At 33.1% G+C, this 26,955-nt stretch overlaps 1 protein-coding gene across 1 annotated transcript in view; it reads left to right on the forward strand.

Annotated features, from left to right (window-relative positions):
- Positions 1–26,955, forward strand: part of LRP1B (LDL receptor related protein 1B) — a 1,876,868-nt gene that overhangs the window by 1,601,482 nt on the left and 248,431 nt on the right. The window contains exons 52-58 of the mRNA XM_049615676.1: positions 1,047–1,175; positions 4,286–4,408; positions 7,939–8,079; positions 9,450–9,637; positions 15,663–15,846; positions 20,697–20,782; positions 26,786–26,908. Coding sequence (XP_049471633.1) covers positions 1,047–1,175; positions 4,286–4,408; positions 7,939–8,079; positions 9,450–9,637; positions 15,663–15,846; positions 20,697–20,782; positions 26,786–26,908 — 974 coding nt within the window. The remainder of the gene's footprint in view (positions 1–1,046; positions 1,176–4,285; positions 4,409–7,938; positions 8,080–9,449; positions 9,638–15,662; positions 15,847–20,696; positions 20,783–26,785; positions 26,909–26,955) is intronic.

A 26,955-nucleotide genomic window follows, 5' to 3' on the forward strand; every position in this document is an offset into this window, starting at 1 on the left:
TTTCTTTCTTTCTTTCTTTCTTTCTTTCTTTCTTTCTTTCTTTCTTTCTTTCTAGCATCTTTCTATGGGCAGCTTTTGCTCCCAGGAAAATGAAGTTAAAGAAAAGTTAGAACATGATTTGAGGGTCATGTAACTGATTCACTCAACAAACATGTTATATAAATAAAAGCAGGAGCTAGGAAAATATCATGAGAAATAATCATGTTCTGTTTCATATGTTTACCCTATACCCACATAAGGAGAAACAAAGAAACCACCAATGACCCTTTGAATTTATAGTGAAAGTCAGCAAGCATTTTTTTTCTTTCTGTACACATCTGAAAAACATCATACATCTAAAGGGACATTGAATTGACAGAGCAAAGGTAAATTCTATTTATTAAGTGTGTATGAAAAAAAGGAACATGCATACATTTATTCTTTTCAGCCAACACAAGGTGGGGAGTAACAGTCATAGCATTAGTGGTTAAGAGAAGGTGCTTAGCAATCAGAAGAGTTTTGGACTCCTAGCTCAACCTGTGGGACTTTCAACTTCTCTGAGGCTCAGTTTTCTTTCAGTGAAATAAGGCTAATAATAGTCTACTGGTTGGGATTACTGCAAAAATTAAATGAGTGAATATATTATGTGCCTAGCATATATTAAGCAATAAAAAATTCATTATTATCATTACATTGTTATTATAACTATTACTATTATTATTATTATCCTTATAGGTTCTGTCTTTTAGAAACGTTATCAAAGTTTATTCACAAGTCTATGACATACCTATGCTTTGCTACATGTTACAAGCAGAAAAGATCTTTCTTGTTTTCTGCCATGTAGCCTTAAGAAATCTGACACTTGCAATTAGCAAGAAATGCATTCTGGGAGGAAAATGTGTAAACATCTGTAGGAGAAGGATGCTATCTAATGATTCCAAATAGCTACAATCTCTTCCTTGTTAGCAACATTCTTCTGTGTCCTTTCTTTCTAAGGGAAATATAAATGTTAGACTTTCCCAGCAGACATGCAGTGATCTTAATGGCATTCTTTCCTTGGGTTTCAGGCACTGCCACTTGTGCGACTGACATGTTCAGCTGTCAGGGCTCCCATGCCTGTGTGCCACGGCACTGGCTTTGTGATGGTGAAAGGGACTGTCCAAATGGAAGTGATGAGCTCTCCACAGCAGGCTGCGGTAAGACATGTGAAGGAAAGCTGCCGCAGCACCCTCAGACTCTTGCTTTTGTAGTATTTACCATCTCACATTTTCTCTCACTTTCCCACTCCCTAGACTCACACATAGTACCAGAATTAATCAGGTGGGATGTTGTCATCAGAGTAGTTCAGCAACCCCTCTAACCAGCTACTGTCCAGAGATTTTCAAACATGAACATTGGGATTACCCATTTAAAAACCATTCTGATGAACACAGACCCATCTCTTCTCTTCTGAGATGATGTAGCTATCTGATGTTGTGTGACTATAGTAGATTTGTTATTTTCTTTTTAGAACCCCACCCCCACAAAGTGTTTTAGATTGCCTATTACAGACACTCTATAAATGACTGATGTGATCCCAAATAACTACTGATCAGAAGGTCAGTAAACACCTATTAGTCCTGAGGAGAGGGTATTAACCCTTAGGTCAGGTAAAAATAGTATGGATATAGCTGAATGAAGCTGGGGGATCAGGGGAACACCTTTGGAGGTCAAACAATTTACTAAGTTTCTGACTCTTGGTCACCTCAGGAAATGTTCATCACGGAATTACTCAGTAGTAAAAATTTAGATAAAATATTTTGCATGATCAAGAGAATGAGGGGCCTGAATATTTGAAAACTGTCCCAAGGTCACATAGGGGATCCATTGAGCTGAGCAAGTTGTCAGAAGCAGTGCTGTGAATTCTGGCCATTAAAATGAATTCTGCCAATCATTTCTCCAATGACCTGTCTTCAGGTCTTTAATACTGTATTTGAAGCCATAATATAGGTGTATGTCTGTGTGGGTATGTATATATGGGTGGACGGGGTAGTTAAAGTGGAGAAAGAAAAAGAAAACTATGAGACAGGCCTATGTGTTCAAAACTCATGCTATTATAGAATAGTTCACTTTGATATTGAAACTGATATGTGTGTCTGTAAAGGTCAATGGGGCCACTGAGGGCTACATAACAAAGGATTACGCGTCAATTCAGTGATCCAGATGGCCCCAATATACTATTGCTATTGTAGTAAGTTAACACTCTGGGAGACATATTAACACTTTTGGACCACATGGGTGCTGTTAAGTAAATTATGCTAAAGTACAACAAATTGTACTCAAGTGACCTGAAAGCGTTAATGCCAAATAAGCCTCTGTTGCTTGGCGTTTTAAAGAATAATTCATGTGTTAGAATTGGCATAATTCACTTGAGTTATATAACTGTCACAGAGTTCAAAGTTAGCGGAGTTATTAGTAACTGAATTTTACTATGATTATAATGGGAAGTTTTAATGCTACTTCTACATGGCTTCCATATCTTTTTTGAAAACAAATTTGTTGGAAATAAGTTACACTTGATTAAATCCAAGGAATCCTTTTTGTTTTACTTACCCATATCTCTATTGTAGTCATTACAGACTTGAAAGCAGAGATTTCCTTTTTTGAATATGGGTAAAAGAATAATTATAATACTTTAAATACCAAATTAAATATAGAAGATACTAGGTCATCATCAATAAATATTATATAACAAAGGGTAAAAGTGTCATAGAAGGATTTCAAGGAAAAGAAATAACATTATCTTAGTAATGAAGGACAAAGAGAAAAAAGAGAGTTATTCTAGGTAGAGAGAAGTACCTATTAAGACATGGATGTGGTGGGGGGAGTTAGAAGGCATGTAAATTTTTTCAAGTGCCCATTATATGTCAATTATATTGTTAGGTTGTTTTATTTACATTATTGAATTCCCACAGTATCTCAATGAAATGTTTTTGGGAATCTGCCAAAAATAGTTGTTAAATAGATGGGAATTTAAATAGCACCTGGGAATTTACTGAGTACCTAAAATAAGCTGATCTGCTTCATATACCTTATCTGGTTCTTGCAAGAAGTTTATCAGACGGATCTTATCATTCCCGTTAAGTGAATAAAGAAACAGATAAAACAAGAAAGTAAAAACCTTCCATAAGATATAAATCATAAGTAGCAGAGTGACTTTTTGCAAAACCTTTCTCTTTCTAGTATACTATAGTGACATATATCAGATACTTTTTTTATTTTACTTAAAAGTGAGATATAATTGACATATAACATTATATGAGCTTTAGGTAAACAACATAATGGTTTGGTCTATGTGATATTTTACAGTAATTACTATAATAAGTTTAGTTAGCATCTATTCTATAGCAGATTTTTTATATTCAAAATATCTCAAACAACCTTGAGTCCTAACATACATTAATCTTTTAAATATTAGACAAAGTAATTGAAAATATTTAAATGTTCTCCTCAAACCACTATGATTCCATGCATATAGTATTAAAGTTTATTTACTCTGCAAAACTTACCAGTTTTTGGACTTTTGCTGAAGGTTATTGGACATTTTGGTCAACTATTTTCCCCATTGGTTAGTACCCTTGTTAGAGCATTGTTTTCATGAATCAGGGTTCCAAAAGAATCAGTATTCCATTTCATGGATCAGTATTCTTAATTTGATGTGGTACTTACTTGTTGGGCTTATCAGACCATAGATCTTAACCTATTTCAATATCCCAAAGTCACCCAAGTTTTATTTTCATCTTAGAAACAATAGTTTTCTTAGCTATTTTGATGTTTTCTTTTCACTTCCATCATGAGCATTAGCACTCGGTAGTCTTTTCAGGTTCATTTTTCACAAAGAAGCAAGGTTTTTATCACTTTACTAGCAATCCTGCAGGCATAAGGAGAGAAAAAACCCAGCCACATTATTACAGTTGAATGATTTTTTTACCACTTATGAACTTTTGATTTCATCCTTTAGCAAACTTACAAATTGCTAAACGGCCTGAAATTTCAGGGTCACTGTGGAATTGGTGAATGTATTAATACTAAAACTTTGAATCAGCGTTCATATATTTCATATATAAATATATGCATGTTAATATATATTATGAATTTATATGTATGTCCATATATATATTATGAATGGAATATTGAGCAAACTTTTATTTTTTGGTAAATAACTATGAATTATTGAGTATAATAGCATACATTCCCCAAAGTCCTAAGGTGGGGGAAGATGAAATAGGTACTCATCTAACTTTATTATTTGTGGTATCTTTATTAGCTCCCAATAATACATGTGATGAAAATGCTTTCATGTGTCATAATAAAGTGTGCATCCCCAAGCAGTTTGTTTGTGACCATGATGATGACTGTGGAGATGGCTCCGATGAGTCACTGCAGTGCGGTAAGTATACCCAAACTTTTCATAGAAGATGTTGTCAGGCTGAGTAAGAATCTTTTAAGATATCTTAAGAATTACATAAATACAAGAACAACACATTTCTTTATGCACTAAGGACATGTAAACTCAGTAATATATAGATGTGCCACAATAACTTCTTTAAACTCTAGCTTAATTACACATTGACTTGGAGATCATGCCTACGTGTAGCATATTCTTATTAGGAGCCACACAGGGAAATGTTTATGAAAATGTTTTTGGTTTAAAGTGCTTTAAACTTTAAAGACAATATATGGCTAGCTAGGTCAGTCTTATAGCCAAATGAAATACTTGAGTGAGAGAAAAAAGAATTCACAACTATCAGAGAAATTGGATACGTAATATTTTCCTTTCACCTTATCCTTTTACATGTACACTTATTTGTTAAAATTGAATAATATAATGATAAAATTTATCTTATTGCATATATATTTATAGGACCAGTACATATATAATATACACACAAATACAAATATAACTTTTGTAGTGAAAATCATTAAAAATTCCTAGTTGAAATTGAATTCTTACATGAACCTAGTATTTTTGTAAGAAGCAAAAAAAAACTTAAATACATACATGAGTAAACGTAAAATGAAAAACATTAAAATCCACATATAATGATGAATGATGAAAGGCAGTAGATTTAGTGCCCTCTTTTGTTCTTCCTGTGTTGTGTCTATAGCCTTGGTTTTTGATAGCAATCTCTGATAGAAATCATTGGATACCAGTTTTTATGATCATTTCACCATTAAGTCATAGATTCAATGTGATGTTTTAAAAGATACATCATAGCTCAAGGTGTTAATCGGAAGTACAATTAATTCTGATTGAATACCTTCCCTCTGTTAGACACTTACTCAGTTGATATGGAGATGAATGGGACAGAGATAGAAGAAATTGCAGACAAACAGGAAGATCAGAAATACAATATAGAAAAATAGCACACATTGTCAGATGGCAATAAGAATCACAATACATGGGAGCAAAGCTGAGAGAATAATTTTTGAGTCACTAAAGAATACAGAAGCAAGGATTGTTAGAGAAAGTCATATTTGGATGGTAGAGAACATACACAGTGGTTAAAAGCTTGGACCTTAGAGGCATACAGCCTGGGTCCAGATCCTGGCCCTGCCCCTTACTATCTGTGTGATCTTTGAAAAGTTATTTCACCTTTTTGTACCCAAATTCTTCATCTATTAAAAAAAAAAAATATATATATATATATTTAAATATATATATTTAATTAAATATATATATTATATATATATTATATACATATATTTGTTATATATAATGTATAATATATATAATGTATAATATATATATTAAGGATGTTAAGAGAATTAAGTTAATATTTGTAAAGTGCTAAAAATAGTTCTGCACACATAGAAAGTTCTTTATATGTTTACAAATGACTGTAAATTGACATGGTTGAAGAATAGCAATTAGTCTTTTCTGAGGTAAGTTAGAAAGTTGAAGCTGGATTCTAAAAAGTCTGGAATATTTGTTAAGGAATTTGTTTTTAATTATTTGGCTCCTAGTTGGCAACACACATTTGAAATAGGGAAATGCCACAGTCAAAATATGTTTCAGGACCATCTTTTTCAGCAGAGTGGATGAAATATTACCCTGGGAGAGGGGAGACATTAGGGAGAAAGTAAGATAACTAGAAAATTATTGCAATAGTTCTGATGACTAATGATGTGATGATAAGCCAGGGCAGAAATGGTGGAATGAGGAGAACAGAATGAGTCAGAATTCATCTACGGTCAGATATGGAGGAGAAAGGAGAATTTCTAGCTCGGATGACTTGGTGGATGGTGTGTTACTATTAATGAACGTTGGAACACAAGAGATTAAGGGCCAAGTTTTGCAGATGGAGAAGAGAAATGTAAAAAAGAATTAATTTTGGATACTTTGAATATGAAGTGTTAATCAGACAATCACATAGAGCTGTACAGTGAGTGTTTGAAAATTTAGTTCCAGAGACCAAAGGATAACCAGGAAAATAAGATTAATTTGGTGGTCATTGGCATAAAGATGATATTCAAAATGTAGCCAAGAATGAGAACACCCAGCACTGCAGAAAGGAAAAGGGGAAAGCAACATGTTGAAGATTGAAGTTAGGGCTTCACCTGCAATATTTTAGGATGGAACAGGAGTTGACTTCATACAGAAAGAAGGATAAAAGGGAACAGCAAACGTGAAGTTAGAAAGATGTCCAGGAGAGTGGATTATAAATATTAAATTAGGAAATTATTTACAGGGTAGTGTGCTCAACATCAAATGCTGAAGGAAAGTGAAATAGATAAAGAGTCTGAGACACCTTTGAATTCACTTGTCACTTGGTATTTGTTAGCTCAAAGAGGAATTTCAGAAGGCAGATGTGGAAATGGATATTAATGAATTCAGGAAGAGCTGGAGATAAGTGAGGAAACGCTGGCTAGGGTAGTAGGAAAGAAGAGTAAGGTATAGTTAAGAGTTATGTGGATGGATTTTTATTGTTACTGGGCTGGGAGAGACTTGAATGTAATGTACATATTGACCTATTGACTGAGGAGAATGAACTAGTGAGGAACAGGAGGGAAGAAAGACCAGGGAAACTGGAGTATTTTAGAACTCTCTAATTTTGCCATTCTATGTGACAAACATCTCAATTATATAATCATTGTTGAATTATTTTTCTATTGGAATTTTGTCTATTTGTTAATAAACATACAGATCTTATTCCCTCTTTTCAAAAGTAGAATATTTGCCAGATTTACCAGAAAGTTTCTTAATGGAAATGATAGTTTTTATGGTTAACAAACTTAGGAGAAATTCAATCTAATACTCATAATATTCAAAATCAAATGAGTTTTACTTACAAACAGGCATAGATATGAACATTAAAAATTGATGGGTTGATACTGTGATTTGAATAAAGCTTTTTAATACCTCTAAGTATCAATATATAGGATAATTACTATAGTTTTGTTTTTATTGCTTTATAAATTTACTTTTCTTTCATTTTAGCAATGTCTTTACACTTTCAACACTGCTTCCCAAACACAAACATAGCATTACAGCTTCTGAGAATTATTATTATAACTCGGAATCACTTCATCCATATGTTCTGGTGCTATACCTAATCAAGCTTAGTCTTGAAAAAAAATTAATAGCTTTATTCTTGTTTTTCATTCAGAGGGAAATTTTTAGAAGACAGATAATAGGTGAACAGAGATGGTATCGTATCCTCGAGTATTGCATTTCTGTTTCCTCACTCAGAAACACTAAGATTGCCTTGTTTTTTACTTTATTTTCTGGCCCTTAATCCTACTTTTCAACCACAAATATCTCTTCATTATGACCACTGTTCCTAAAAGAAATTAGAAACATTTATCATAGGAGACATGGGTAACTCCCATGGTTAACTAGGTATAGTGTACATTGGGGGATGTAGTTTTAATGAGTATTTGTTATATGAATTAGAAGGTTTGTTTTTTTGTCTCTAGCATATCGACAGTGTAATGTGGAAGAATTTAGTTGTACTGATGGACGATGCCTCCTAAGTACTCAATGGCAGTGTGATGGAGACTTTGATTGCCCTGACCATTCTGATGAAGCACCTTTAAACCCAAAGTGCAAAAGTGCAGGTACAGAAAATATATAATATGCTTATTCCACAATTTGCTTTTTACTTTATATTTTTAAGTATTTTTTAAAGTTTATTCATTTTTAAGAGATAGAGACAGTGTCAGCTGGGGGAAGGGGAGGGCAGAGAGAGAGAGGGAGACACAGATTCCAAAGCAGACTCCAGGCTCTGAGCTGTCAGCACAGAGCGTGATGTGGGACTCGAACCCATGAACCATGAGACCATGACCTGAACCAAAATCAGACGCCCAACAGACTGATCCACCCAGATGCCCCCGCAACATTTGCTTTTTAATGGCAAAACTGTGACTCTGATTGTCATTCTAGTATGATATTCAAGGAAAAATGCAAATAATTAAGCATATGATGTTTCAAGTGATACCATGCAGGATCCTAGTAATCAACTATGTTTTGAAACTACTTTTAGAAATTTAAATCTGTGCCAAAATACAAAGATTTGAGGCAATGAACTTAATGAATCCATCGCCTTGCCCCCTTTGAAAAAGTTATTTTTTTCTTAATACATGATTATGTGAAAATAATTTTCTGGTATGGTCCTATTTGAAAATTTAAACATAAAATAAGCTGAGATTTACTGAGAGAAAGTCTGTATGAGTCATACTTAGGCACAATGAAATAAATTGCATATCACTTGAACAGAAATACATACATAGCCAAACTTGGTCTATTTATCATTTCACTATTCCAAAGACTGAATACATAGTCATATATTTAAAATAAACCCAATTGCTTTTTTCTCATGTACTTTACATGCTAATAGGCTTTCTTTTATCATGTATGATAATGAGTAATATTCAAGTCATCAGGTTATAAGTACCTGCAAAACCTAAACTCCTTTCCATAGATATATTTGGAAAAACTATTATTCACCACAAATGTCCTTTTTATGCCCTGACTTAAAAATGTCAACGTTATATTTCCAGGAAGAAAAAGAATTTAGGAATATCTACCGATTCTAGATTCTTAATTTTTAGTGACATATAATTTCTTAGAGACCTGTGGCTTGAGGGAAATGTCAAACTATCATCATACTTTTAAATTTCATCTTCACAATATAGGTGAAGACAGAAATACTCCATTAATTTTACTAGAGATGCTTATTTTGATTGTTAATTTTCATGGCAAAGAAAGATTTTCAATAAGTGTTGAACATGAAAGTACATTTTGCCCTTGATTTTTTTTTATATTTTGTGTATAAAATATTACACTATGTATAGAGAATTGTAGATGCACATATATTTACCATAATTTTTGACAGATAAGTTATCATATTTGTGAATGTTTTCAACAATTGTAGTATAAAGCAATGGCATGCCCTTTATGTTCCATTTGTTTTATTTTCTTTTTCCAGAACAGTCATGCAACAGTTCATTTTTTATGTGCAAAAATGGCAGGTGCATTCCCAGTGGAGGTCTTTGTGACAATAAGGATGACTGTGGCGATGGCTCAGATGAGAGAAACTGCCATATAAATGAATGTTTGAGTAAGAAAGTCAGTGGATGTTCTCAAGATTGTCAAGACCTTCCAGTCAGTTACAAGGTAGGTACTCATCAAAAATAGCAAATCACATGATACATTAGAATTTGAGATAGTGAACGCTATTTAATCTACTATAACTGTAAGACTTAAAATGCATCATAATATTGTTGAAGATATATGAAAATGTTGAACATTTTCAATGTATGCTGAACATAAAGAAAAACAAAATCAACAGAAGACCAGTGTTTAGGAAGATACTGCCATGTTGGTGGCACAAAAATATGTCTGCAACTCTTAAGTTCTCATTTCTTCCCTCATTCTTTCTCCCATCTTTGAAGTGAAATGGATTTAGCATCTGTCTACCACAACATTGGATAATACAATATTTTTCATATAAACAGAAAAAAAACAGAACACATGAATTATTAGGACTGAGTGCAGGTACACTAAAAATATATCATGCCTAACATCCTAATTGACTTTTGTTAGTACCATTTTCCTGAGGAGGGTGATTCACTGACAAAACTGATTGGCAAGAATAGCTCTTAAAAACATCTCCTTTTCATTCATGTTGGAAAGGAGGATGCAAATGAACATAAAATTAAAGCTGTACAGTAAGTTTGATTATGGTTGGGGAAATCTTAGGAAGAGCAATTCATTCAGAAGTCACGGTTTTTAAGTGAACACTAGTTCTGTCTGAATCAGCAATAGGACAGGCTCCTCTAAAACACAGACTCAGTCTAATGCCAGTTATACTATTACAGAGGTTAGATTTTATTCTACTGAATTCCACACTGATCAGAACACACCTGGGGTACTATGCACATTTATGGACAGGGCATTTTAAGAGGAACCTTGACAGATTGTAGTGTATACAAATTTGTACATCCAGAAGCATAAGGAGTATGGAACACACACCTTTAGGAGTTTTCCCTGGAGCAAAGATGAATTGTTATCTGTATTCAAATATATGAAGTACTGGAATAGGGAGCAACCTAGTCTGAGTTTGTTTCGAAGGTTGGAATTATAAATTAGGAGGCGGATTCTGTTCAGTATAAGGAAAAGTGTTGTAAAATACTCTTTACTTGGAAAGAGCTGTCTCATTTCTCACTACTAAAGAGGTTAAATTGTGGCTATCTTTCTTTAAAGCATGCTAGAGAAAATATTTGTATATTGCAAAGATGTTGTATCTTTTTTCTTGCCAGCTTTGACATCCCATGATAGGCCACTTCTGTCTAATGGTAAATTTAGCCAACCACTTTGGCATCTGTAATCTCTGAGTTTCTGGTATTGTGATTAATTTAACTACATTGATAGGATTTAATTGTATGTAGATGAAACCAGAAAACTACAATGATCATTTTCCTCTATGCAAAAACAGGGATAAAAACCAAAACACTAAGGAAGCTACATTTGTTATGAAAAATATTTTTTTAGTTTGAATACTGTATTAAGACTTGGTTAAATTTATAGACTTAAAGGGGTGCCTGGGTGGCTCAGTTGGTTAAGCGTCTGACCTTGGCTCAGGTCATGATCTCACAGTCTGTGGGTTCAAGCCCCGCATTGGGCTCTGTGCTGACAGCTCAGAGCCTGGAGCCTGCTTCAGATTCTGTGTCTCCCTCTCTCTCCGCTCCTCCCCTGCTTACACTCTGTCTCTTTCTCTCAAAAATAAACATTAATTTTTTTTTTTAATTTACAGACTTAAAACACACGTGTAGTCACTTATAACATTGTATTGTTGGTAAAATGAAACAAGACAATGAACCAAAATAACTCTTAATGAGATGAGTATCTATCAGATAATCAATTTTGGCAATAAATATTTTGAAACCCAATGGAGCAGAAAAAAATATTATTAGTGACTTATGCACAATGAATATAAAGTGTTTCTTGAAATATTAGGGAACAGGTCATAGAAATATTACAGATAATTAGTTACAATTTCAATGCAGAGTTTATAAATAGTGCTTTAGTTGTATCTGTATAATATATTCTATATTTCTATATGTTTATGGAATTTATAAATCATAGAATCTGTCTGTCATCCATCTATCTAGCATCTGTGTATCTTTCCATCTAAAAACTTAAATTTCAAAGTAGATCTCCTTAAATTTTTTTCTACGTGTATTTAAAATCTATCATAACAAATATGGTGGTAAAACCTAATAATCATAGAATATTAGATGACCACCTTTTGATATAACATCCAAATGAGCTTCAGTATTTTCATAATGCCTGCATATAAGAAGTACTTAGTACTCAGAAATGCCATATTTAGAAAACTACTGTGGTAGAAATAGATATCATCCAGAGCATCATATTAAATCGTACTATTTTAATTACTTTATAAGACCATCATACAGAAATACTTGTTTGTTGATAACTTTAAAAAAATCAGTATTTTCACCTTGACTTCTCAGAAGGGGTCATAGAATGAAGTGAGAATTCTAGTTAAAATAGGTAATATATTTATTTAATCATTTAGAAAGTCTCTGTGTCTGATACCTGACAGAATTGCTATGAATAGCATTCTTGAATATGTACACATGTCAAAACTAATGAATAAAATAAAATATCTTTTGGGGAAACAAGACCAATATAAAAATTCAAGCAGAATCAGAAATGAGAGATTTAAATAAAGTTTCAAAGCTAATATTTTACATATTGTGTTAAAAATATGTATATATGTATACATATACATACACATACATACACACACTTATATTTATATTCATGATAATTTGTTGATAGGAAATTGAGTAAAAAGCCTTATATACAACAAAATGCTTATATATTTGGGGGGGGGGAAGTCAGCTTATTGGTTTCTCTTTTCCAGGAAATGGAGAAAAATATCCAGTAACCCATTTTTCATTACAATAGCTATAGAACATGGCAATAAATCCTCCACCAAATTCTGCAATAAAATGAAAATTGCTTACAAAAGCAAAATTTAGACCTTATGGACTGTGAACAATTTGCACGTTTGTTGTAAGACAAATACAGTGTATCTAACTATTCAGCAGGGAGTAATAACATTTACTAAAGCAAGGATCTTATTTTGATGTGAAGGATAATTTACCATGTAAAAATAAATGTACTTCTGGGAGAGAAATAAGTTTTAATGTATGTATTAGAAATAATATTTGTAAAATATTGCTTAAAAAGCTACAAAGAAACTTCTCTGAATTTAATAGGAAAAGTTTGGGTAGCTATATTTCTTTCTGGTAGCTATATGATCCTATATAAAAATAAATACAAATCAGGAAAATTTGAAGTCATTCTTGATGGTGAGAAAAATTAAGATGATATTGAAAATACATAAATCTCACTTTCATAAAAAATGGGTTTTTTTGGTAAATGAAAATGAGAAAATTTAAAACTCATTTTCCAGTATAGATTAATCTCTCATCTTTTATCTTTGAAGGTACAAATGATTATTCTTTTATTTCACTCAACTTATGAAAGCTAGGCTGGTAGAATGTCCAACTGAGACCTTTGGGTTATTTGGGAGCAAAAATGTTTTTGTTAAAACAAGGTTAACGGATTGGGGGAAATGATCTTTTAAAAAAATCTTCCTTTTCAATAAATAATCTTTTAAAAACTTACTGATAACCTCTTAAACATATTTCATTTGTTTATGGAAATCTATATTTAGTAACTTTTACCAATTTTACATTAAGAAATTGATTTTCTATAAATGTGGAAGCTATTTGATATAGTAGTTCTATTTGATATAGTAGTTCTATAAACCTGATGTTAGCCATTCAAAGTGATTTTCAGAAATCCCATTAAAATTAGGACACTGTTTATTTCCTTTTATAATACTCTCTGAGAGGAATTCAGTACATTCTATTAAAATTCCTTTTACTTGTCCTAAAGTGCTCCTTGAATTCAACAGTGCCCTATGTCAGCCTATGGATCTCTGGTTTCTGGCCTAAGTGATCCCTACTCTAGTCCTTTTCAGTGATTTATTTTAGTATCCTGTCATTTTCTACTTGTGTTTTTTTAAAAAATATTTTTTAAAAATTGTGGTAAAATATACATAACATAAAATTTACCATTTTAACCAACTTTTTTCATTTATTTATTTTTGACAGAGAAAGAGAGCCTGAGTGAGGGAGGAGCAGAAAGAGAGGGAGGGGTAGAGACATAGGGAGAAAGAGGGAGAGAAAATCTCTATGCTGTCAGCGCAGAGCCGGAATGACTCGGGGCTCAGTCCCAGGAACCATGAGATCATGACCTGAGCCAAAATCAAGAGTCGGACGCTCAACCTACTGAGCCACCTAGGCTCCCCTACCATTTTAACAATTTTTAAGTGTACACTTAGGTGACATTAATCACCTCATTTTCCTTTGCCATAGCAAAGCACTGATTGTCCTGACTTCCTTAAACAGGTAGCAGGATAAGTCTTCTCAAAGAAAGTAAGAGTTTGATGAGGAGAGTTTAGGAAATCAAGCTGTGGCTCTTGTTTTGACTTAAAACAACTTGTAATTGCTGAGAATTATTAGCTAAATATTGGTGTAAATTGTTAACAATGAAAGCGCTTAAGCAATTCATTATGAGCTTAAAGCAATTCATTCCTTATAAAAGAACTTAGTAACAGCCATTTAGTTTGCTTTGGAACATTTCTGGGTGAAGATGAAGTGGCCTCTCCACCAAATAATGGTGTTTTTTTGTGCTTAAAAAACTCAATTGTTTGCTTACTATTTAATAAATGCACATATATCTCTCTGATTTTTTTCCCAATAGATACAAAGATCTGCCATCACATTTTATCCTCAGATAAATAATCTAGGTTATTAAATGTTTGCTTTGAATAACCCTTGGATACTAGTTACTCATAATGATTTAGGGTTTCTTTTTAACTCACTGTCCTTCTCAATATTCACACGTTCCTTAATTCCAAGAGTGCTAAAGAGTCTTGGTAAAGATTAGTATGATCATAATCATCTGGCCAATTATAGATTCATTTTGTATAATTATAATTCTCATATGCTGCCTGGCAGAGATTGAATATAGACCTGAAAGACAGTGACCAGTCACAGTACGTCATTATTTTCAGGACTGCAAAGACATACTATGGTGTGACATCAGAATTTACATGCTGGTTAGTAAATATTGCATATCATCATCAGAGCTTCATATAGTACATGATAGAGAGATGCTGAACAAAAGATATGATGACACAAAAATTGATTAAATTATAGTGGGAAATTATGTTAATATTATTTTATTTCTCCAAACAGCATCAGCATGCCAAGTTATGGGATCAGACCCAGTTGACCAATATTAATTGTGCCTTAGTATATGTTATAGACAGTCTCAGCAATCCTCTGGCTTTATCTGGGCAACTTCACCCGTATGTCTCTAGCTTTTCATCAGTTAACTAAAAATAATAATACCTACATCACTGATTTCTGTAAGGCCCTGTTGAAATAGCATATGTACCAATGCTAGTAATCTTCAAAGCTCTGAATAATCATTAATTCTTATGATCGTTAAAGTCTTCTAAAAAGTCAAGATAATGCAGTAGAAAAAGAATGAAGGAAGTTGACTAGTTTTGTGGTCCTTGCCATGATATGGCCACATGGCTTTGATGATGTCAGTTAACTTTTATAAAAATCTTGCCAACCTCGGATGATCAAATGAAGATATTTGGGAGAATTTGTTTTTAGCTTTAATATTACTTAATATACATAATTCTTATTAAAGGTTAATCCCTGGAGACAGAAAGACTTGCCATTATCTATTCTTTTTTTTTTAATTAATTTATTTTTTAAAGTTTACTTACTTATTTTGAGAGACACAGAGACAGCATGAGTGGGGGTAGGTCAAAGAGAGAGGGAGACAGAGAGTCCCATGCTGTCAGCATGGAGCCCGATATGGAGCTCAAACTCATAAAACCATGAGATCATGACCTGAGCTAAAACCAAGAGTCAGATGCTTAACTGACTGAGCTATCCAGGCACCCTGTCATTATCTATTCTTAAATGATTTTCTTACTTGAATCATGCTAAGAGGATATCCAATAGGAAAAGACAGTGACAATGATATGAAATGATTATACTTGTTTCTCATTCTTTAGTGCAAATGCTGGCCTGGATTCCAACTGAAGGATGATGGTAAAACATGTGTGGACGTTGACGAATGCTCCTTGGGATTTCCGTGTAGCCAGCAATGCATCAATACATATGGGACCTACAAGTGCTTTTGTACAGATGGGTATGAAATACAACCTGATAACCCAAATGGCTGCAAATCACTCTCAGGTATGGAATTGAACTTGTCCACTGATCCAGCCTCAGTTACACATATGGATTCTGAGTTTTATAGCTATTCTTATTGAATTCACTCCCCTTTGCTGTTTCTGAGAAATCAAAATTCTTCCTTACTTACCTTGATATAGGGATATGTCACTCTAATTTTGTGTGCTGTCCACAAACTGTTCTGTTTGTAATAAAATCGCATTATGGTCTTGTGAATTATTAAGTGATTTTTAGATTTTGAGAGTGCTCAGAGGTAAAAAGAACTATTTCTAGCATTTTTTCCTGCTACATCACAGGTTCTTAAGAGAAGGTTTGGCCAAGACTATTAAAGAGCCTATTGTGACTGTATTATAATAGCTTTCCTTCTCCCCTATACCATATATGCTCATATACATATGCCAAGAAGGTCAATAATGATAATAGTAATGATGATGACAACAATAGCAATAAATCAGCTATATAGGACTACTTGAATTCTTCCATAGACTCAGCAAATATTATTAAACTTCTCTTTGTTTCTAGTAGTGAGTTTCACTTTGCAAATTAGAAAATTTAATAGAACGTGGGCCATAATTTTAAAAATATTATAATTCATTAGGGGAGAAAATCACACATATTAAAATAATGCAAAGCAATATATAATAAATGAGCAAAAAAATGATACATAATATTATCTCTACCCCCTCACTTTCTGTGAATCAAACAGCATTCCTAGCTTCTTATGTATATGTATGTCACATTTCTATGACGGCGTAGAGTATATTATGCTAAGCAAAGTAAGTCAGTCAGAGAAAGACAAGGGGGTGCTCAAACTCCTGGCCCCTCAGGCATCAGGAATTCTTTTTTTTTTTTTTTTTTTTTTAAACGTTTATTTATTATTGAGAGACAGAGAGAGACAGAGCGTGAGCAGGGGAAGGACAGGGCAGAGGGAGAGGGAGACAGAATCTGAAGCAGGCTCCAGGCTCTGAGCTGTCAGCACAGAGCCCGACGCAGGACTGAAACTCATGAACCGCGAGATCATGACCTGAGCCGAAGTGTGATGCTCAACTGACTGAGCCACCCAGGCGCCCCTAGGAATTCTTAAAATTAGTTTCTCAACTGGTTAACCCTTTGCACATTATAGAGAAACAAACAAAAAAAAAAACCCTTTCAGTTTTTTTGTGTGTTTGTTTTATTTCACTTTTACTTATTCTTGGAGTATTCCTCACTGAATCAATTTGTATATTATTTGAAGCCTGTTGTTTTATTTGCAAACCTACTTGCTACATCATGCATTCAGCCACATGAAATAAGAAAAAAGAAAATCACAAAACCGGTCAATGTTTTTGTTACTTTAAACTTTTCAGAAAGGAGGGTATGAAGGAGATGAATGCTGATGATTACATTTTTTGTCTCATTATATCATGTGTCCATGCTGTAGTTGTTTCTCATTAGCAGCAATAATTAGAAACTAATAATGATACAAAAATGTGTTCCTGAAGCATAATTCTTTTGCTAAAGAGAAGATCGATTTTTTCCAACTTTATTGAAGTATAGTTGACATACAGCTGTGTAACATATAGCTGTGTGACATATGGCTGTGTAACATGTCTACACATGATACACTTTAGATATTGCAACATGAGTGCCACCATAGTGTTAGGAATCCCTCTGTCACTTCACCTAATTACCATTTCTTTCTTGTGGTGATAACATTTAAGCTCTGCTCTCTTAGCAACTTTCAAGTATGTAGTATTTTACCTAAAATCACCATGCTGTGCCTTAGATCCTCAGAATTTATTTGTCTTCTTACTGGAAGTTTGTATTCTTTAACCAACATCTCCCCATTTCTCTCACCCCTCGTACCTGGCAACCACCATTCTTCTGTCTGTTTCTATGAGTTTGACTTTTTTGATATTCTACATATAGGTGATAATCACATAGTATTCATCCTTCTCTGACTTACTTCACTTAGTATAATGTTCTCAAGGACCATCCATGTTGTTGTAAATGGCAGAATTTCATTATTTCTCATGGCTGAATAATATTCCATTGTGTGTGTATATGTGTGTATAATGTATAATATATTATATATGTACATAATATATAAAACATATAATATGCATATATATTATATACTATAAAATATACATATGTGTAAATACATACATATAAATTGACACATGCATGTAAACACAGATACATATACATATACTTATATATATGTGTATGTACGTCACATCTTCTTTATTCATCCATTGATGGACATTTAGGTTATTTCCATATCTTGGCTGTTGTGAATAAAGCTGTCATAAACATGGGAGTGAAGATATCTATCTTTCTCATCATGTTTTTATTTCCTTTGGATAAATACCCAGAAGCAAGATTGCTGGTTCATATGTTGGTTCTATTTTTAATCTTTTAAGGAACCTCCATACTGGTTTTCATACTGTATATACATTCCTACCGACAATGAACAAAGTTTTCCTTTTCTCAAATCCTTGTCAACACTTGTTATCTCTGGTGTTTTTGATGATAGATATTCTAACAGATGTAAGGTGATATCTCACTGATTTTAATTTGCGTTTCCCTGATTATTGTTGATGTTGAACATTTTTTGATGTACTTGTTGGTCATTTGTATGTCTTCTTTGGAAAAATGTCTATTCAGTTCCTCTGCCCATTTTTAAATCAATTTATTTTTGGTTTTTGTTATTGATTTGTATGTGATTTCTTTATATATTTTCAATGTAACCTGTTATCAGATATATAAATTACAAATATTTTCTCCCATTCCATATGTTGCCTTTTAATTGTGTTGATTGTTTCTTTTGCCGCACAGAAAGAAACCTTTTACTTTGATATAGTTCTGCTTATTTTTGCCTTTATTGCTTGTGTTTTTTCTGTAATATCTAAAAAAATCATTACCATGACCTTAAAGGAGACTTTTGTTGATGTTTTCTTTGAGGAATTTTATAATTTCAGTTATTACATTTAAGTAGTAAAGAACAGAACTACCTAAGTATTAAGGTAGACCATGACTGAGGTACCTGGGTGGTTAGGTTGGTTAAGCATTGGACTCTTGATCTCAGCTCAGGATATGATCTCACAGTTCATGAGATCGAGCCTGGTGTGAGGTTCCATGATGACAGCATGGAGCCTGCTTGGGATTCTCTATCTCCCCTCTCTTTTCTGCCCCTCCCTTGTTTGTACTCTTTCCCAAATAAATGAACATTTTAAAAAAAGGTAGACCATGACTGACTAATTTTATATTTATACATATAGTTGACAAGGGATGACAAGATCCCTTCAACCTCAGACTGACTCTCTTGAGTAGGGTTCTGAGTCTCAGTTTAGCATCAACACAAAGACTGAATGATTGATTGGGGATGCTGTCCTTGCTCATAGAAGGAGATGTCTGGTATGTGTGATACACATTTCTTTTTTTTTTTAATTTTTTTTAATGTTTATTATTTTTGAGAGAGAGAGAGAGAGAGCAAGCCTGGAAGGGGCAGAGAGAGAGGGAGACAACAGAATCGGAAGCAGGCTCCAGGCTCTGACCTGTCACCACAGAGCCCAATGCGGGGCTCGAACTCACAGACCGTGAGATCATGACCTGAGCTGTAGTCAGCCACCCAACCGACATAGCCACCCAGGCACCCCTGTGATACACATTTCTAATCCCTGACATAAAGTATGATAAAAAATAATACACTACCTTATTAATTATATACTTACTATGAAACTAAATTATAAGAAGAGGAAAGTAGTAGTTTTTAATATAAAGTAAACAAACATGACAATAGCTCTATAACAGTAAATGATTTCCAATAAAATCCATATTAAATTACATAAAGTGACTACTGTCTTCTTCATTGTTTTTTTCTTCTTCTTTTTTCTTTCTTTTTTTTTCTTTTGTAGTTTCTACTGAAATTAAATTTGCTTACCAGGCAACTAAGCATATGACTGCATCTTAGAAACAAAGCTATTTATAAAGAGTTTGAACAAAACTTTAATTGAATTGCTCTAGGATTATAACAATCAAGAATGTGGTCAATTTGAATTTAAATTATTCAGATATGTATTCAAATAAACATGTTGTATATGAAACTTTCTGAATATTTTTAAAAATCCATTTTGTTTCCAAAAATATTATAAAATGAAACCACTTTAAAGGTTTATATTTGGAGCATGGTCAGATTCCTATTATTATTTTTCTTAGATTCGAGAACAAATGAAATACTAAAATATATTGGAACAACTAAAAGAAGGAAATAAAGATCATTAAAAGAATTAAAAAGCAGGATTATGAGGAAAGGTGAAATTGATTAACAAAAATTATAGAACCTGGAATTCAGAAGTTATTTAAGAGAAGTCTCCAGGCAGATAAAAGAAATATGCGTAGGCAATGACACTCTTGATTTTCACCAAAGTCATTCTGACAGTATAAGCTGGTTATTTGATTATCAAGAAAGAATTTTCTGATTATATGAATGTTTAGCTGTACTGTAGTATTCTAAGATATGTGTAGCTTATTCTTTCCCAAAATTCATTTTAAAAAATCAGATTATGACACCAGATATTTTCCGCCAGTTGCAAATAAATTAGATAACCTGCTGTTCACAAAAACTGAGGGAAAGAGAGGGATGCATTTAGAATTATCTAGATTTTCTATACTACCTGCGTATCTGCTATTTTTTCATTTTACTGTAAATTGAGATATTGAGATATTCAGTGTGAATTTTTTAACCATTAATCTACTATAGAACACTACATTTAAATTTATAGAAATTTAAAGTTGAAACTAAGTGAAGTTGAAAGCCATACATATAAAATTCTAATTCTGTTTTTTTTTTTTTTTGTCTTGGTGTTTAGATGAAGAACCTTTTCTAATTCTTGCTGATCATCATGAAATAAGGAAAATTAGCACTGATGGCTCCAACTACACACTCTTAAAACAGGTATGATATTCTCATGATGATTTCATATTTAATATGGGTACTCCAGATATGCATTAGAACTGTAGAAATATCTCACAATTAGAATTTATGAAGCACTTGCTCATGGATACATGTATGTTTGTATAGGAGATTACGCTAAATTTTATTTTGCTTGAATTGTCAAAGGGGTGTTCCAAACACGTTACATCACACCATATCTAAGAATGTAAAAAATATAAGATAGAATTAATGGAAGGGAAAAACTGTCGCAAGAATCGCTAGATTAGAGAAAGCATAAAATTATCTTTTAAAGTATTTTGTATTTCCCCCTTGGAATTTTAAAAATTAATACCTTTTCCAGAATTTTAAGTTTTAATTCATAGAACTAAGAAATAAAACAGGACTGACGATCTCTAGCCTTTCAAATTTAGAATTAATAAGGGGGTGAAAGTATAATTGTAATCGAGCCATGATTCAAAGGTTCTAAGGCACATATCTTTAGTTCTGCCGTCTTTATCCTCAACCTGTCCACTTCAAGAGAATCTGAGTTGATCTGTTTTGATGTTTGAGTCCTATTGTCAGGGTTTATTTATATATGTTATTTAAGATGAAAGTTATGGTTTCCATTTTATGATAGGATAGAAAACTGAATTGCTCACCTCAACTTTTTATTTCTCCCGGTCTGCAGTGGAAATAGCATAAAATCAAATCATTAAAACTACAGTGATTACTACATGGACTAGAGAAATCACATGCAGTTAGTTATAGCATATTTTTGGTTGTCAGGAGAAATAGCTTCTTTGGCAAGATTCAGTTTGTATCTGTTCTGCTGCAAATGTCTTTTTGCCCCAGACTGTACAGTAGTGACATAAATATGTGAAAGCACTGTCTACAACAAGTGTGCCAAAAATAAGGATATTTCTTGTTCTTGTAGTGTGGTTAAGCCAGCATTATGCATAGACAAAGAAGGCCATTCATGTGGTGATTTTTAGCAACATAAAGAATACCTGAACTATTTTTGCCACCTATTGATGGGTTCCTCTATTGCTCTTGTCAGTTTCAATCATTTTTCTTATGAGTCTCATTTTAAGTACAAATATTCATTAGAAACTGTGATATTGACTTTTCCTGACAGTTAGATTTTCCAGTTTTCCTCTAAGCCACAGATTGAAAATGAAAATTTCACTTGAAAATCCAGATTTCTGGCTACTCATGAAAATAAATAGAAAGACATAGCAATGCTGAGCTCACATCCTTGAATGTCCACAATCCAAATTGTATGGCAGTTGACACTTTGATATAGAGGCCATGCTCTCCAATTCACAGGAGTCCTCAGACTTCCTGTGTGCTTACAACATGTCTCCTCATTCATGAATGTCTGTGAGGTTTAGATTTTTGTTCTTGAGATTGGAGTGTGCCACCGACATTCACTGTATCACACTGCCTCTCTCTAATGGTGAACCCTACAGAGATTGGGAAATATAAAAATATTTCCATGTTGTTTATAGAGACTAAACAGAAATCTATTTAAAATATAAGAATTAGACAGCTATCTCTTTAAGAGATGAATAATATAAGAGAAATAATTCCAGAGAAAAAGTTTTAGTATTTATAACTATGCTAAAATGGAAAAGTGTTTGCTGCCCAAATGTTTTTCTATATTATTTAACTTAATTCTTTTCTTCCACGCAGTCTAATTTTAAGCTTATAACAAAATTAGCAAATGTTGAAAATTATCTTTTTCTTTTGGAGTTGGTCTCCATACCCCCTCTAAGCCTCTCTATACCTTCCAAGTTAGATGTGCCAGTCCTTGTATGGCCCCTGCAAAAGGAACAGGCTTATTTTCTTTTTACTAGGTTGTTTTTGTGTATTTGTTTACGATTTCTTCCTTTTAGACTCTGCTATCATAGAGGGAAAAAGTTCTCTCTTTAGGACAGTCTGTTTATAAGCTCAGTTGAACTAATAACTAAAATAGCAACAATATTTATTGACTTCACGGAAGACTATTACAGAGCTTCAGTGACATCCCCTTGCTTTATTTTCCAATCCTGTGACTCAGGACATTTCTACTGGTATCCCTTTTGTTGTTTTCATAGCTAATATGTTATCAGAGATTGTTCTTAATGGAGCAAAATGATTTTTTCCTGTATGCATCATTTAAGTATTTCATATACCCAAACCACTTTAATGCACACTTTCAGATAGCAATTTTTTCCTCGTGGTATCTTTTTGACCATTGCCATCACTAGTACCTAAGTGGGGATGACTTCCAGATAGTTTTCTTAGTGTAGTGTTTATGAAAATGAAAAGGGAGTGAGAAAGATGAGGATGCTCATAAGGACTCTGAACATCTGTCTTTTGAAAGCATTTATTAATGTGACCACTGAGTAAGGAAATAGATACCCAAAAAACTAGAGACAAGCCTTACATCCAGTTTTGCCTGCAGTCTGTTTGGAATATATCATTTCTGTCAGGAAAGATATTTTTAACTGCATTTCATTACAGCATTATAGAAATTTTCAAGGAGTTCTAGGCAGTAGAAACATTTTTTTTCCTCAGAGATTTCTGTCTACATGTGCAGAATGAAGTAGAAAACGGAAGTAATTATATCTCCATATTTTCTCTCAGTGAAAATAAGTGAAAAAACATCCTTGTCTTAAATGTGAGAGGATTGTGTGTGTGTGTGTGTGTGTGTGTGTGTGTGTGTGTGTGTAGGTTATTAGGAAGAACGATTTACCCTAATATCTTGAATTTGATTCTCTTTGTTGTAGTCCATACAATCTCATGAAGCTTTACAGTGAAAAATTTTAACAGGTCGTAGATTTTTTTTTTTTTACCCTATGTATTCTAAAATGTAGTTTTAGGTAGGCCGGCTATAATTTAAATCCATACACCACATACATAAAGAAAATGTACTTATACTTTAATAACATGGATGTTAGAAATTAAATGCATTAATCAAATATTAATTTTATTAATTTAAGTGCATTTCTCAAGTAGCTTTCCAATGCTATCCACTTCAATCTCTGCAGTGGCTTTTATTCCAGTAAAATTGTGTAGAGAAACAAAACACAATTTCCTAAATTAATCATCTTGAACCAAAGGGTGCAGATCTTCAGCTATAGAAATGAAAGAAGCAAATAGGATTTTGATGAAACCAATTTTCAGCTCTGAAACCACTGAAATGGCTTTAGTGTTTAGACATTAGTTTGCCCATGCCCTTGACTTTTTTAATGTTCCTTGCATATGATTCTGAGAAGAGAGAATTGCAAAGTTTTCTGTGGGGATTAAAGGGTAAAGCTGTAGAAAAATGACCAGCTTAGATAGATATGTCAGAATTCAGAGCTTCAGTTCCTCTGCATTTATAGCTTTCATTTAATTATAGTTGAATTGCTAAATTTGGAATTGAATTTTCATTATATAAATTGATTATTGTAAAAAAAGGAATAGGATAATTCTGCCATGACTGGGTAAATCTTTCCTAAAGTTAGTGACAAGATTCTGTCTACCTTTTCTCTGTAAAACTCCAATTCATCCATCTGAATTGCAGGCCATCACAGAACCCTAACCCACTTACCATATTCCTCTGGTGTTAAAAACACTTGAACAGAAAGGATATTACAAACTCTATTGAAGTGCATTTATTAAACTTTCTACAAAACTTGGGCTATACTCAATTTATATTTTATTTTATTTTTTAATTTTTATTTTAATGTTTACTTATTTTTGAGAGAGAGAGACATACAGAGTGCGAGTAGGGGAGGAGCAGAGAGAGCGGGAGACGCAGTACCCGAAGCAAGCTCCAGGCTCTGAGCTGTCAGCATACAGCCCGACGTGGGGCTGGAATTCACAAACTGTGAGATCATGACCTGAGCCAAAGTTGGACACTCAACCAACTGAGCCACCCAGGCGCCCCAATACTCAATTTATATTTTAAAACTTTGATTTTGCATGGACAACTTCCTAGATATGCATGCTGAAGTGCATTTAATTAAGGGGAATCCTCCAAGTTTTAGCTTGTGAATTAATATTTAACAAATCTTTTGAATCTGTGACTGAATTTTTTAAGCAGTTATTTTTTATTAGTAATGTCAGGAAGAAGTATACTTGTGTTCATTCATCTGGGCTTAGTGAGAAATTTACAGAATCGTGTTTACTTTTGTCTCTTATTTATGGCCAAAGGAATCCAATTTCCAAGGAGTTAGCCCATTTCAGATTAACTTTATAATCTCGGGCAAAGGAAAGAGATTGCTCATGTTAAGCCAAATACATAGCTAAGCATAAGATGTGAACCTGTGATTTTAATGCCATGACCACTAGACTTTGGCCCTGCTGTGAGAAGAAAAAAAAAAATCAGCATTTGCCAGAACCTTTTCTGAATTGCTTCTATAACTAGGCCATCGTTAGTCTTGTAGATCATTGGAAAGAAAGAAAATTATGAACAGTAATAATGTAGCCTGGGCCTGAGTCTTAAGAAAGACTATATAAATCTAATGCAGTGTCATTATCTAATTCTAAATTTGGGAAATGTATCTGGAAGCTGAATTCAGATGTGGTAATTATCATCTTTCCTTTCCCTCCTCCCCAAACCAAACAGCGCATCTCCCTCAGGGTGCTATTCCTTAACCTATAGGACTACAGCTACTCATAAATGACCCCCAAAACAATTTGAGACTTAATCACAATTTTAGGATAAATATATACATATAATTTTACAACAGATATAAAGATATGGCAATGATCTCTTAGGGCTTTGCCAAGTGTCTATAGTGTCAATTTTTTTCAATTTTTTATTAAATTCTAGCTAGTTAACATATAGCATAATTTTGATTTTGGCAGAAATCAAAATTTGGTAGAATTTAGTGATTTATCACTTGTGTATAATACACAGTGCTCAACACAGGTGCCCTCCTTAATATCCATCACTTATTTAGCCCATCCCCCACCCACTTCCCCTCCATCATATATTTTTAATATATAATATTTATAAATTAATAGACTATCCAAGCCTTAAAATGAGTTAACACAATGGAAATCCTGATCCAAGTTTTGTTAGTCCATCAGGGTAGTAATATATGAGCCTTAACAAAAGGTCAGAATTAAATTAACCCCTCAGCAATTATTTGAATTATTCAGCACCTAAGAAGATTCCCGGATCCTGATGTACAATTGTTAAATCAGTCAAAAGGCACAACTATCAAACCAAAAAACTGGGGCATCCAGAAATCCATCAGTTGAATTCATGTTAAGTTTTGTTACTTGTTAAAAAAATGCATAACCAAGAGTCTGAAGGCAGGCATATCCTCATATATCCATGTACGATAAAAACATGTTGGCTACTCAGTTCCTCTTTGGTCAAATACTCACCTAAGGTTATAACTTGTAAATTCTAATATGGCACTATGTTGGCTAGAGGGTCTCAAGAAGAAAAAAACCCAACAACCACAACCACAACAACAACAACAAGGCAGCTAATTTATGTTGTTGACAAAAAATATTTTGGACAAATTGGTTTCTAAACCTTCTTTTCTGACTTTCATCAGATGACTATCTGAAGCTCATCTTAAATCTTCTGTGATCTTCTGTTGCAAATTTAGGTGTATGCTCTTTTCTGGTTACTCTACAGAACATACAATAATGACATTAAATTCAGATTTATTTAACATTAACCTAAAGTGAGAGTCTTTCATTTTACTATATATATATATATATATATAGTAAAATGAAAGTTTTTTTTTTTTTTTTTTTTTAACCCACTACAGGGGCTAATCTTTATAAGCATTCCAAAAATTTTGAAACCTACTTGGAAAATATTTTCAAATAAATTTTACAACATCTTAAATGTGTGGTATAGAGAAATGTAAAGATAAGATGCTTTTAAAAAGAATTGGTCACAAATGCTATTCATTGTCATGACTATAACTGTCTAGGTTCAAAGGGAGATAGTGATTCTTACAAACTCCTAAGACATTTAAAAATAATTTCTATTAACTATTGTTCAAACATATCTTTTTTTATTTTTAGGGATTAAACAATGTTATTGCTATAGACTTTGATTACAGAGAAGAATTCATCTATTGGATTGATTCTAGCCGACCCAATGGCAGCCGCATAAATAGAATGTGTTTAAATGGAAGTGATATTAAGGTAACTAGATGTTACAATGATGGGATTATTGAATATTTTATTGGTAT

Source organism: Panthera uncia (assembly GCF_023721935.1).
Source record: "Panthera uncia isolate 11264 chromosome C1 unlocalized genomic scaffold, Puncia_PCG_1.0 HiC_scaffold_3, whole genome shotgun sequence".
Taxonomy (NCBI): domain Eukaryota; kingdom Metazoa; phylum Chordata; class Mammalia; order Carnivora; family Felidae; genus Panthera; species Panthera uncia.